The sequence below is a fragment of the Salvelinus alpinus genome, chromosome 15, assembly GCF_045679555.1.
Source record: "Salvelinus alpinus chromosome 15, SLU_Salpinus.1, whole genome shotgun sequence".
NCBI classification, from domain to species: domain Eukaryota; kingdom Metazoa; phylum Chordata; class Actinopteri; order Salmoniformes; family Salmonidae; genus Salvelinus; species Salvelinus alpinus.
Window position 1 is genome coordinate 51,303,481 of NC_092100.1, and position 14,034 is coordinate 51,317,514.

At 41.4% G+C, this 14,034-nt stretch overlaps 1 protein-coding gene across 1 annotated transcript in view; it reads right to left on the minus strand.

Annotated features, from left to right (window-relative positions):
- Nucleotides 1-14,034, minus strand: part of LOC139540300 (testin-like) — a 39,783-nt gene that overhangs the window by 3,911 nt on the left and 21,838 nt on the right. The window contains exons 4-6 of the mRNA XM_071344042.1: nucleotides 12,899-13,642; nucleotides 2,192-2,407; nucleotides 815-973 (exon numbers count right to left, since the gene is read on the minus strand). Of these exons, the coding sequence (XP_071200143.1) occupies nucleotides 815-973; nucleotides 2,192-2,407; nucleotides 12,899-13,642 (1,119 nt within the window). The remainder of the gene's footprint in view (nucleotides 1-814; nucleotides 974-2,191; nucleotides 2,408-12,898; nucleotides 13,643-14,034) is intronic.

The window sequence follows — 14,034 nt, forward strand, 5'->3', positions numbered from 1 at the left end:
TTTTGGATGAGTTGGACCGCAGAGTGAAGGAGAAGCAGCCAACAAGTGCTCAGCATATGTGGGAACTCCTTCAAGACTGTTGGAAAAGCATTCCTCATAAAGCTGGTTGAGAGAATGCCAAGAGTGTGCAAAGCTGTCATCAAGGCAAAAGGTGGCTACTTTGAAGAATCTCAAATATAAAATATATGTTGATTTGGTTAACACTTTTTTGTTATTACATGATTCCATATGTGTTATATCATAGATTTGATGTCTTCACTGTTATTCTACAATGTAAAATTAAAGAAAAATGTAAAAATAAAGAAAAATGTAAAAATAAAGAAAAACCCAGGAAAAACCCAGCAAACTTTTGACTGGTACTGTATATATACACACACATCCTGAGTATACCAAACATTAGGAACACCTTCCAGATATCCCAGGCTTATCTCAATGCTTAAAAATCCTTCTTTAACCTATCCCCTCCCATTCATCTACATTAATTGACGTGTATTTAACAATTTACATCAATAAGGGATCATAGCTTTCACCCGGATTCACCTGGTTAGTCTATGTCATGGAAAGAGCATGTCTTCTTAATGTTTTGTATACTCTGTGTGTATATTTATACTCTGGATTCTGACATTGCTCGTTCTGATATATTTTTTTACTCTGGATTATGTGTGTATTGTTATTGTATTGCTAGATGTTACTACACTATTGGAGCTAGAAACGTCTTCGCTGCATCTGCGATAACATCTGCAAATCTGTGTGCGCGACCAATAAACTTTCATTTGATTTGACACAGACACACACACTCCCTCTCTGTCCTTACTACTGCGTGGCTCTTCATGTAGCAGGGCTTGCAGACAGGCTTGTTGTTCTCCATAACGTAGGTCTCTCCAGCCAGAACACAGTCACAGTCGAAGCAGCAGAAGTGTTTCAGGTGCCAGTTCTGGTCCTCGGCCTGTGTGTACTCATTACTGAAGATCAGCTGTAGAGACACACACATCATGATACAGTTAATTCAACACATTGAAGAGCAATAAAGAAAGCAGGTTGAGCCATTTTTTTTTTTTTTTTTACATTCAGCATCACTCCGTGAAGGGAAATATAGTATTCTTTCAAGCAAAGATATCTACATATATTTCAGGATGTTGTGTATCCCTGGAAATAAATCAGAATTCATGTAAACACTTAAAAGTTTTGAAAACATAGCTTTTCCAAAAAATGGGGTAGGGGTTTGGTTGAGCCGCGGGACAGGGTAAGTAAAGCCGCCTACACATTTCTGTACTGAATTAAATATTACCACTACCTTTTTAAAACACGTCAATCTTTATTTCCCAAACACAATTCAACAGAATCAAAATAGTTTGTATTTTAATCATTTTAAGTATCTTTTATCACAGGCTTTGTACTTTTTTTAAAACACTTTTAACATAGACCAGGCCCTGTTTTTACATCATATCCCAGCAATAATGCCTTGCATTACACCTGAGAAGAAAATACTTCAATTTGCTCAACATGCTATTGGCTCAACCATTGGCCCAACTTACCCAAAGCTAAACATTTTGACTATATTAGCCCATACAGCTACAAGGATGCACATTCACGCTAGGTTTAGAACCACATACTGAAGTTTATAGAGACTCCAACTGATGTATAGTACAATCTTAAAATGATCTACATTGGTTTAGATACAAGGATCATGCAACCTCAAACAATACATTCATTTGACTTGGTGAAAATCCATTTGTTTTTTTTAACCTAACTTGCTTACCACTTTTTCCATGTGGTTTCTAACTTCAGACTCCATCAAACAATGACCTCTTCCTAAATATGTGGTCAAATTATGAATTTTGTGTATGATTTCCTCGAAACAAGGGTGGCTCAACATACCACTTTGGTTGAATTACCCCACTCTTCCCTACAGTACATCTATTTTTGTTTGCGTTGCAGTTTTTTCCTCTCTACACACCTGAATCTACATAAAGTGTGTGAATAACAATCTTACTCTCCTGTTGACCTCTCTTCCTTTAACACCCCTGTCTTCCCCATCCCTCCTCACCTTGTCACACCTTCCCCCTTCTCGCTGTCTCCGTAGTGACATCCTAGTGCACCTGTCCCTTCGTCCCTCACCCCTCTTCTCCCTGCCTCCCCCCCTCACCTCTCTTCTCCCTGCCTCCCCCTCACCTCTCTCCTCCCCCCTCACCTCGTCACAGCCTCCACAGCGGGGCTTCTCGCTGTCTCCATAGTGGCGTCCGCAGTAGAGCTGTCCCTTCTTCCAGAAGTAGATCATGTCCACCAGGAGCTCTGAGCAGGTACAGCATACAAAGCAGGCCGGGTGCCACAGCTTGTCGTAGCCAGCACGCTCTGCGTACACCGCAGGCTCGCCCTGACGCATGGGCAGTTGGCACTGGTGGCACGACTGGAGGAGGGGCAGGGGGGTATGAGGAACAGAGGGGAGGAAGGAGGAGAGGGAAGGAGAGGAGATCAAAAGGAGGAAGGAGACCTTCATTAGCAATGCCCTCACAAAAAAATGGCTCTGTAGCATAGACCCATCCTATTATTTTATGCAATTGCCATTATACACTTAAATCATAATCATTGTTATCATTATGCAGTTTAAGACACTGCCTGACAATGCCCATAAATTAAAAAAATTAATTCAGTTTGAATAACTAACTGCATATGGGGAGAGACGAGTAGAGACAGACAGACAGGGGTTTGCATGAGCCAAATCTCTGTTAGATGGAAAAATGGTACATTAAAACCACGATAAACAAATCACCATGCAAAAGTGTACAAAACTTTCCGCCAAAAAGTGATTGATATTTTAACTCCTGGCTCCATCTTGTGGCCTGTTGAATTTACGTTCTATATCTAAAATACCAGATACTATTCTCTGCTGGGAATTAAGCCTGTCGCATTCTTCCCAGTAGAAACGGTTAGCGTATATATTATGACGCGATTCTTCCATTAAGTGTTTGTTGTGATTCACTGGGAGACGACTATTTTTCACGCACATTTTTTCACTTGAGAAATACTTCACCAAAAAATAGATGTAAAATTGCGTAACTAAGACCTCCTTGGCAAAATGTCAAAAATGACAGATTTCTTGATTTATCTTAGATTCATTTGGACTATTTTGAGGAAGTGCATACCGGCTCTTTGATTAAGTCCACTCTACGTACACTCCCTCATTCCCCCCTCATAGATTTAAAAGCATTGGATGGCGGAAAACAATCTTAGAAATTACCCCTCATTTATCAAATGGCTCAGGGGTAGGGCTGGGAAATATGGCCAAAATATCATATCACCATATTGTTTACATTTTTGAGGTTATGACAGTATTTGACGTTTTTGAATTATAAAAGTTCTAAATGCTTTGTGTAGTTCATGGCCCTAAGGTGACTACACATAGAGTACCAGTCAAAAGTTTGGACACACCTACTCATTCAAGAGGTTTTCTTTATTTTTACTATTTTCTACATTGTAGAATAATAGTGAAGACATCAAAACTATGAAATAACACATATGGAATCATGTAGTAACCAAAAAAAGTGTTAAACAAATAAAAAACATGTTATATTTTAGATTCTTCAAAGAAGCCACCCTTTGCCTTGATGACAACTTTGCACACTCTTGGCATTCTCTCAACCAGCTTCACCTGGAATACCTTTCCAACAGTCTTGAAGGAATTCCGACATATGCTGAGCACTTGTTGGCTGCTTCTCCTTCACTCTGCGGTCCAAATCATCCCAAACCATCTCAATTGGGTTACGTTCGGGTGATTGTGGAGGCCAGGTCATCTGATGCAGCACTCCATCACTCTCCTTCTTGGTTAAATAGCTCTTACACAGCCTGGAGGTGTGTTGGGTCATTGTTCTGTTGAAAAATAAATAATAGTCCCACTGAGCGCAAACCAGATGGGATGGCATATCACTGCAGAATGCTGTGGTAGCCATACTGGTTAAGTGTGCCTTGAATTCTACATAAATCACTGACAGTATCACCAGCAAAGCACCCCCACACCATCACACTTCCTCCATGCTTCACATTGGGAACTACACATGCGGAGATCATCCATCTGCGTTTCACAAAGACACTGCGTGCGGTTGGATCCAAAAGTCTCAAATTTAGACTCATCAGACCAAATTACAGATTTAGACTGGTCTAATGTCGATTGCTCGTGTTTCTTGGTAAAAGCAAGTCTCTTCTTATTATTGGTGTCCTTCAGTAGTGGTTTCTTTGCAGCAATTCGACCATGAAGGCCTGACTCGCGCAGTCTCCTCTGAACATTTGATGTTGAGATGTGTCTGTTACTTGAACTACGTGAAGCATTTATTTGGGCTGCAATTTCTGAGGCTGGTAACTCTAATTAACTTATCCTCTGCAGCAGAGGTAATTCTGGGTTTTCCTTTCCTGTGGCGGTCCGGATGAGAGCCAGTTTCATCATAGCGCTTGATGGTTTTTGTGACAGCACTTGAAGAAACTTTCAAAGTTCTTGAAATTTTCCACATTGACTGACCTTCATGTCTTAAAGTAATGATGGACTGTCATTTCTCTTTGCTTATTTGAGCTGTCCTTGCCATAATATGGACTTGGTCTTTTACCAAATAGGGTTATGTTCTGTATACCACCACTACCTTGTCACAACACAACTGATTGTCTCAAACGCATGAAGAAAGAAAGAAATTCCACAAATTAACTTTTAACAAGGCACACCTGTTAACTGAAATGCATTCTAGGTGACTACCTCATGATGCTGGTTGAGAGAATGCCAAGAGTGTGCAAAGCTGTCATTAAGGCAAAGGATGGCTACTTTGAAGAATCTCAAATATATTTTGATTTGTTTATCACTTTTCTGGTTACAACATGAACCCATACTATATATGGAAAAGATATATATATATTGTCTCATTCCCAAAAATGGAGTTGGTCCCCTTTGTTGATCTAACAGCCTACAGTCTTCTGGGAAGGCTTTCCACTAGATGTTAGAACACTGCTGCGGGCACTTGCTACCAATCAGCCACAAGAGTATTAGTGAGGTCAGGCAACGATGTTGGACGATTAGGCCTGGCTCGCAGTCAGCGTTCCAATTCATCCCAAAGGTGTTTGATGGGGTTGAGGTCAGTGCTCTGTGCAGGCCAGTCAAGTTCTTCCACACCGATTTCGACAACAGATGTTGTATGGACCTCGCTTTGTGCACAGAGCCATTGTTATGTTGAAACATTAAAGGGCCTTCCCAAAACTGTTGCCACAAAGTAAAAAAAGTTGTCTAGAATGTCATTGTATGTTGTAGCGTTAAGATTTCCCTCCACTGGAACTAAGGGGCCTAGCCCGAACCATGAAAAACAACCCCAGACAATTATTCCTCCTCCACCAAACTTTACAGTTGGCAATATGCATTCGTGCAGGTAGCGTTATCTTGGCATCTGTCAAACCCAGAATTGACTGCCGCATCGTGAAGCGTGATTCATCGCTCCAGAGAACGCGTTTCCGCTGCTCCAAAGTCCAATGGCGGCGAGCTTTACATCACTCCAGCCGAAGCTTGGCATTGTGCATGGTGATCTTAGACTTGTGTACGGTTGCTCGGCCATGGAAACCCATTTCATGAAGCTCCCGACAAACAGTTATTGTGCTGACGTTGCTTCCAGAGGCAGTTTGGAACTCAGTAGTGAGTGGTGCATCCAAGGACAGACTATTTTTACTCACTTCAGCACTCGGCGATCCCGTTCTGTGAGCTTGTGTGGCTTTCAGCTGAGCCGTTGTTGCTCCTAGATGTTTCAACTTCACAATAACAGCACTTACAGTTGATTAGTGCTGAAATTTGACGAACTGACTTGTTGGAAAGGTATTATCCTATGATGGTGCCACGTTGAAAGTCACAGAGCTCTTCAGCACAGGCCATTCTACAGCCAATGTTTCTCTATGGACATTGCATGGCTGTGTGCTTGATTATATACACATGTCAGCAACGGGTGTTGCTGAAATAGCCTAATCCACTACATTGAAGGAGTATCCACATACTTTTGGCCATGTAGTGTATGTCACAATACATGTTAACAATATGTGTTAGCATATACAGTGAATTTGGGAAGAATTCAGGCCCCTTGACTTTTTCCACATTTTGTTACGTTATAGACTTATTCTAAAATTGATTAAATTGTTTTATACCTCATCAATTTACACACAATACCCCATAATGACAAAGTAAAAACAGGTTTCAAGTCTCATAGCAAAGGGGTAACGTAACAAAATGTGGGAAAATTCACTGTAAATGTTAACACATATTGTTAACATGTATGGTGACACACTACAATTTGACATAAGTATTCAGACCCTTTATGCAGTACTTCGTTGAAGAAAAAGTCCAGGGGTCTGAATACCTTCCGAACGCACCGTATGTTACGGGATAATTATTTCAGTGATACTTGTAGTGATGGTAATAAAACATTGGAACAAATAACAAAAAAACAAAATGTAATCCTATTCATTTAAAAATGTTCTCTTCGCTTCTCAATTCAGCCATTTTACTGTTTTAAGCCATTCCCACTTTGTTGCACCAGGGAATCTCTTCATGACAGCATCTGTGGAAAGAAAGCAACAAATACAAGATAAAGAGTACATAGAACAGTTAGGGGTTAGGTTTGGGGTCATGAATGCATATTCTTTTTTTATGGAAACAATTTTGTGAAAAGATTATCAGATTCAGTTCAATAAGAAATCCTTGAACATTAATGCCCTATGTGCAATGATTGAATTGTAAATTAAATTAAGGGATAGTAAAAAAAAAAATACAGTTCATAGCCAGTCAGATGGTTCCTTACCCTGAAAGTAGTCTATGGGCCAGCAGAAACTGTAATCCATGTTTCAGAGTTGTTTAAATAGCCACTTTGAACTTGAGGGGATTTGGCCACAAACATTGAACTTTGTCTAATTGCCCCCATCACCCACATAGATGGCTAACAAAAAAACAGACTATAAGGTGTAAAAATAAGTTAACTATCCCTTTATCATCTTCAATTTATTAAAATGGGCAATTCATTTTTAAAGTGATACTGAGAGATTTGGAGATTATTGGTTGTTTTTCTAATTACCCAGAGTCAGATGATCTCATAAATACCATCGTTATGTATAATGACACAGCCAGATATTACAAGTTTAGTTAGGTCTGAAGATAATGACTCTGGCTTATGTGTACAACGCTACAAATAATACATACATATACAGTGCGTTCAGAAAGTATTCAGACCGTTTCCACATTTTGTTACGTTACAGCCTTATTCGAAAACATGAAGAAAAAAAATACGCAGCAATCTACACACAATACTCCATAATAACAAAGCAAATTATTATAATTATTTTTTTGACATATTTTTGCAAATGTATATAAAAAAAAAATTACCTTATTTACAGTATTTAGATCCTTTGCTAAGAGACTCGAAATTGAGCTCAGGTGCAAAATACTTTACATGATTATTCAAACCGAAAATCAGCTCAAGTTCATCCTGTTTCCATTGATCATTCTTGAGAAGTTTCTACAACTTGATTCGAGTCCACCTGTGGTAAATTCAATTGATTTGTCATGATTTGGAAAGGCACACACCTGTCTATATAAGGTCCCACAGTTGACAGTGCATGTCAGAGCAAAAACTAAGCCATGAGGTCGAAGGAATTGTCCGTACAGCTCCGAGACAGGATTGTGTCGAGGCACAGATCTGGGGAAGGTTACCAAAACATGTCTGAAGGTACCCAAGAACACAGTGGCCTTCATCATTCTTAAATGGAAGCAGTTTGGAACCACCAAGGCTCTTCCTAGAGCTGGCTGCCCGGCCGAACTGAGCAATCAATGGAGAAGGGCCTTGGTCAGGGAGGTGACCAAAAACCCCGATGGTCACTCTGACAGAGCTCTAGAGTTCCTCTGTGGAGATGGGAGAAACTTCCAGAAGTTTCCAGAAGGACAACCATCTCTGTAGCACTCCATCAATCAGGCCATTATGGTAGTGTGGCCAGACGGAAGCCACTCCTCAGTAAAAGGCACATGACAGGCCACTTGGAGTTTGCCAAAAGGCACCTAAAAGGACAAGATTTTCTGGTCTGATGAAACCAAGATTGAACTCTTTGGCCTGAATGCTAAGCGTCACATCTGGAAGAAGCCTGGTCACCATCCCTATGGTGAAGCATGGTGGTGGCAGCACCATGCTGTGGGGATGTTTTTCAGCGGGAAGGACTGGGAGACTAGTCAGGATCGAGGCAAAGATGAATAGACCAAAGTACAGAGAGATCCTTGATGAAAATCTGCTCCAGAGTGCTCAGGACCTCAGACTGGGGCGAAGGTTCACCTTCCAACAGGAGAAAGACCATAAGCACACAACCAAGACAACCCAGGAGTGGCTTCCGAACAAGTCTCTGAATGTCCTTAAGTGGCCCAGCTAGAGCCCGGACTTGAACCCAATCAAACATCTCTGGAGAGACCTGAAAATAGCTGTGCAGCAACGCTCCCCATCCAACCTGACAGAGCATGAGAAGATCTGCAGAGAATGGGAGAAACTCCCCAAATACAGGTGTACCAAGCTTGTAGCGTCATACCCAAGAAGACTCTGCTGTTATCGCTGCCAAAAGTGTTTCAACATAGTACTGAGTAAAGGGTCTGAATACTTATGTAAATGTGCTATTTCAGTTTTTTATTCGTAATACATTTGCAAACATTTCTAAAAACCTGTTTTTGATTCATCATTATGGGGTATTGTGTTTAGATTGATTTTAGAATAAGGCTGTAATGTAACAAAATGTGGAAAAAGGGGTCTGAATAATTTTCCCGAAGGCACTGAACATACTGGACCATAGCCATTGTCGCATAGAATTACAACGAGTGGAGCGGACATTCCCATCCAAAACAGAATTGGTTTGGGTGAACAGCAAGTAGCCTCTTTTCATAGGCGATGTATCTCTGACACAACACCTGTTATCCTTATATGTGCATTCTGAGATAGAGACCCCCCCCCCCCCAAAAAAAATGATCTGAAATGATCTTCTTCAAACTATTGAGCCTGAGAAAGCTCCTCCCTCACCGCCAAGGCAGAGCCCCTCCTAGCCATGATCTAAGGGCTTATTCCCCTTCTAATCATTCTAATTCTGCAGTCTATATAATATATGTACATACCTCTCAGGTTGCTTTTCAGCAACATGTCAACATCTAAAGCAGGGTTTCCCAAACTCGGTCCTGGGGCGCCCCCTGGGTGCACGTTTTGGTTTTTGCCCTGGCACTACACAGCTGATTCAAATAATCAAAGCTCGATTATGAGTTAGTTATTTGAATCAGCTGTTGTAGTGCTAACTCATCATCAAGCTTTGATTATTTGAATCAGCTGTGTAGTGCTTGGGCAAAAAGTTTGGGGAAACCCGATCTAAACCACACAAAAGTGCTCTTGCCATTGTAGTGGAACTGTCGGCATGGTTGCATGGCTGCCCTCCAGACGTTTTTTAGGACTGTAACGTTTGAGCCAGGGTGAATTTCCATCTGCAAAAGATTAATAATTCAGTCAGATGTTGTAAAAGACTAAAAAGTATTGTAACATAATATATCCTCTGTATTTAAATGTCATACTAGTTAATACATTGACTTGTATTTAAAAATATACCTTCTCAGTATTTATCTTAATCTCATGTACTATGTTTCAATAAAAATGCCTTTAAATAGCTATAAACCATAAACCAGTAGTCATCTCAATACTGAAGCCAGCTAACGGTAGCCGCTAAACTAATACCGTATAGGCTTGACAGGCTAGCGTTAGCATATAGAGTTAAAACAAAAAAAAATACAACTGTCATATATAACACTTGGATGGGGAGATGTCAGGGCCTAGACCATACAAACGAGTAGAAATCAAACTACAATATTACCTCAGAGGAGCTATAGCTAAATCAATAAATTCAAAACAGAATATTATCTGGCGCCATATTTTCTTATGTTATTCTATGGGCAAGCCTTGCTTAGCAACCACAAACGCAGTCATCTCTATGTCAAGATCGCTCAGTTTTCCCTCAATCAATTACCAGATTTAAACTTTACAATTTGAACATAAAAGGTAAGTATCACTCAGATAACCATTTTGACTAACATTTTCTGTAGACAATGTTATTGTGTACACTACATACCTGTTTAAGAGAACATTTTTTTCTAAAGAGTAGGAGAAACAGTAAAAGTTGTCACAGGCGTCTTCTTCAGGTGTTGTTGAGGGGGAAGGGAGACGCAAACCGCTGTGCTTCCTCACCCCCTGCTGGTGGCAACAGGCATAAAGAAATCCCAATGGAAATCCTTGGAGGACTCAGCCCAAAATATTAGTGGATTACAACAATATACAGTCATTGATTACAACAACACCTAAACCACGTGTTATGAACACAATGTGATTCCATAACCGCATGGGCAGCCACAACTATAGTGAATGAAAATAAACATTCATACTTAGATAGGTTTCTGTGCATTTTCAAAACTTGTACATCAGAAACTATAAACCTACAATAGTCTACACCATCTCAAACTAATCTCAAAATGAAAATTTACAGCAGATACAAAGATACGACAAATTAGTCACAAGGTTGCCTAACACTAAATTAGAAAATAATTCATCCCACATGTAAGATTATATGCCATGTAAAAAAGAAAAACATTTCTGGAACACATTTCAAAGCAATTAAAAAATGCATCGAACAAAACAAAATAATGTTCTGAGTAAATTTTTCATGATGAAAATACATATCCATATGATATTGTTTTGTATGGGGGGTGTGAGATTTATATATGTTTTAAAATATATGAGAATATATGTCACGTTCTTTGATATCTTGTTTGCGATAGGGGGCAGCATTTTCACTTTTGGATGAATGGCATGCCCAGAGTGAACTGCCTCCTACTCAGTCTCAGATGCTAATATATGCATATTATTAGTAGTATTGGATAGAAAACACTCTGAAGTTTCTCAAACTGTTTGAATGATGTCTGTGAGTATAACAGAACTCACATGGCAGGCAGAAACCTGAGAAAAAATCCAAACAGGAAGTGGGATATCTGAGGTTTGAAGTTTTTGAACTCACCCCTATCGAATGCACAGTGGAATATGGGTTATTTCTCACTTCCTAAGGCTTCCACTAGATGTCAACCGTCTTTAGAACGTGGTTTCAGGATGCTCATGTGAAGGGGAGCCGGATGGGAGATGTTTTACTAAGGGGTCTGCCTACAGCCTCGTTCTCAGTCACGCGCTTTCACTTGAGAGGTTGCTCTCGTTCCAGGGCAATTCTACAGACAATGGAATTCTCCGGTTGGAACAGTATTGAACATTTATGATAAAAACATCCTAAAGATTGATTCTATACTTAGTTTGACAAGTTTCTTCGACCTGTAATATAACTTTTTGAACGTTTCGTCCAAATCGACCAGATCGCGCTTTTGGATTGTTTACCAAACGCCCTAACAAAAGAAACTATTGGACATAAATGGACATAAATGATGGACATTATCGAACAAAACAAGCATTTATTGTGGAACTGCGATTCCTGGGAGTGCATTCTGATGAAGATCAAAGGTAAGTGAATATTTATATATGAATAATGTTGACTACCCAACATGGCGGATATTTCTCTGGCTGGTTTGGGCTCTGAGCGCCGTTCTCAGATGATGCTTTTTCCGTCAAGTTTAAAAAAAAATCTGACACAGCGGTTGCATTAAGGAGAAGTATCTAAAGTTTCATGTATAATAGCTGTATTTTCATCAACATTTATTATGAGTATTTCTGTGAATTCATCTCTGCAATATCACTGCATGTTTTGGAACTACTGAATCTAACACGCCAATGTAAAATACGATTTTTGGATATAAATATGAACTTTACCGAACAAAACATACATGTATTGTGTAACATGAAGTCCTATGAGTGTCATCTGATGAAGATCATCAAAGGTTAGTGATTCATTTTATCACTATTTGTGCTTTTTGTGACTCCTCTCTTTGGCGGGAAAAATGGCTGGGTTTATCTGTGACTTGGTGGTGACCTAACATAATCATTTGAGGAGCTTTCGCTGTAAAGCATTTTTGAAATCAGACACTGTGGCTGGATTAACGAGAATTCTATCTTTAAAATGGTGCCTAATACTTGTATGTTTGAGAAATTTGATTTATGAGATTTCTGTTGTTTTGTATTTGGCGCCCTGCAATTTTATTGGCTGTTGGCGAGGGGTTCCCAGTCCTAGACAGGATATACATGTATAAGGCCATTAATTACTTTTCTGTATGGGTACACCAGCACTGGTATCAGGCTGTATTAGCTAGTTAGGTTTGCTCTGACTCTGATTACAAAGTAGCTAGCTAGAAAGCTAACTAGCAATTAGCATTAGCAGCTAACACAATTTATTTTAGCCACAACTTGCTAAGAAAAGACGAACTAGCTGTTTTCAGACAGTAAGATACACAAATGAAGTGCAGTTATAGAAAGCTTTGAAAGCAGCATCGTTGTCACCAACATCTTGTTGCGTCTGACCATGCAGAATGAACGGCAAGTGAAGTGCTCATGACTCCATGGTCGAGCAACACAGCAGCAGCTCTCCTTCAGGGGCAGGGCTTGTTGTGGGAAGTGGCATGCAGGAAATGGAGAGCGACGACTTGCAAGTAACAAATGGAGTAAACTATATAAACTGACATTACACGCGCTGGAGTTGCGTATCTTATTTAACAAACAAAACATTGAAATACCGTTATAGAAGGTAAGGTAAAAACCCAAACCGGTCCAGCCCTAGGTGGGTGTCACATTGATTAAACCTAGCCAGTGCTTTTAAATCCACAATGGGGAAGTTACAACCAGCACAGTCATTCACAATTCTCTCTCTCTCTCGCTCTCTCACACACTCACTCACTTACGTATTGTCCACAGGGCCCAGACAGGTGAGGTCCCGGGGCTCCCGGAGTGCCCATTGACCCAGCGGTAGTGGTGGCAGCAGTACCCATGTCTTCTGGTGCACCCTTTCCTGCCCCAGGGTAACCCCCAGCCCCCATCCCAGGCTGAACTGGTCCGGCTAGCCCAAGTGCACCCCCAGCCCCGGGTCTAGTCCGAAGACCAGGACCTGCAGGCCCAAAGGCTCCCCCAGCTGTTGCCATCCCTGGGTGTTCTGCCATCCCTGGTCCTCCCTGTCCTGGTGCTCCCTGTCCTGGTCCTCCCTGTCCTGGTCCTCCCTGTCCTGGTCCTCCCTGTCCTGGTCCTCCCTGTCCTGGTGCTCCCATCCCTGGTCCTCCCTGTCCTGGTCCTCCCTGTCCTGGTCCTCCCATCCCTGGTCCTCCCATCCCTGGTCCTCCCATCCCTGGTGCTCCCATGCCTGGTGCTCCCATGCCTGGTGCTCCCTGTCCTGGTCCTCTCTCCTGACCCAGACCCTGTCCCATCATCTCCTCGGGCAGCTTAATGTCTCCCACTCCCAGGGCCTCGTCCTTGTACTTGCGGACGAACTGCTGCATCTGTTTGACCTCTGCAGGGGTCAGCTCGTGGCACTTGGCCGGGTCCTGGTCGTGCTCCGGTAGCTGCACTGCCATCTGTTGCCGGCGGTAGGCTGCACCCTCCGTGCCCGCTATGGGACGCCTCTCTGGGGGCAGGAGCTCAATGTAGCGGACTGCCTGATTAGGGCAAAGTGGAGAGGAGAGAGAGGATGTCAGGACTTTGTAAAGGAGAAGGGAGGAGAAGAGAGAGGGAGGGGAAGACAGGAGAAGAGCGGGAGAGAGACAGGAGAAGAGAGACAATGAGAGGAGGGGCAGAAAGGACATAAAAAAGGGAGGAAGGAAGAGTCATAGGCACAAATAGAGAGAGAGTGAAAACAAAAATGATAGAGATACAGAGATAAAGAGGCAGAAAGGAACAGACTAAAATTAAGCTGTGTTAATGAACTGATGTAGTTAAGGGAGAATTGGGGAGAGGCAGCCAGCTATTATAGGACAACTTACAACCTCTCCCTAAAGAACACATATTTGCTTGTTGAGGGATACGAAGAGATCATGAGCACTGGTGGCAC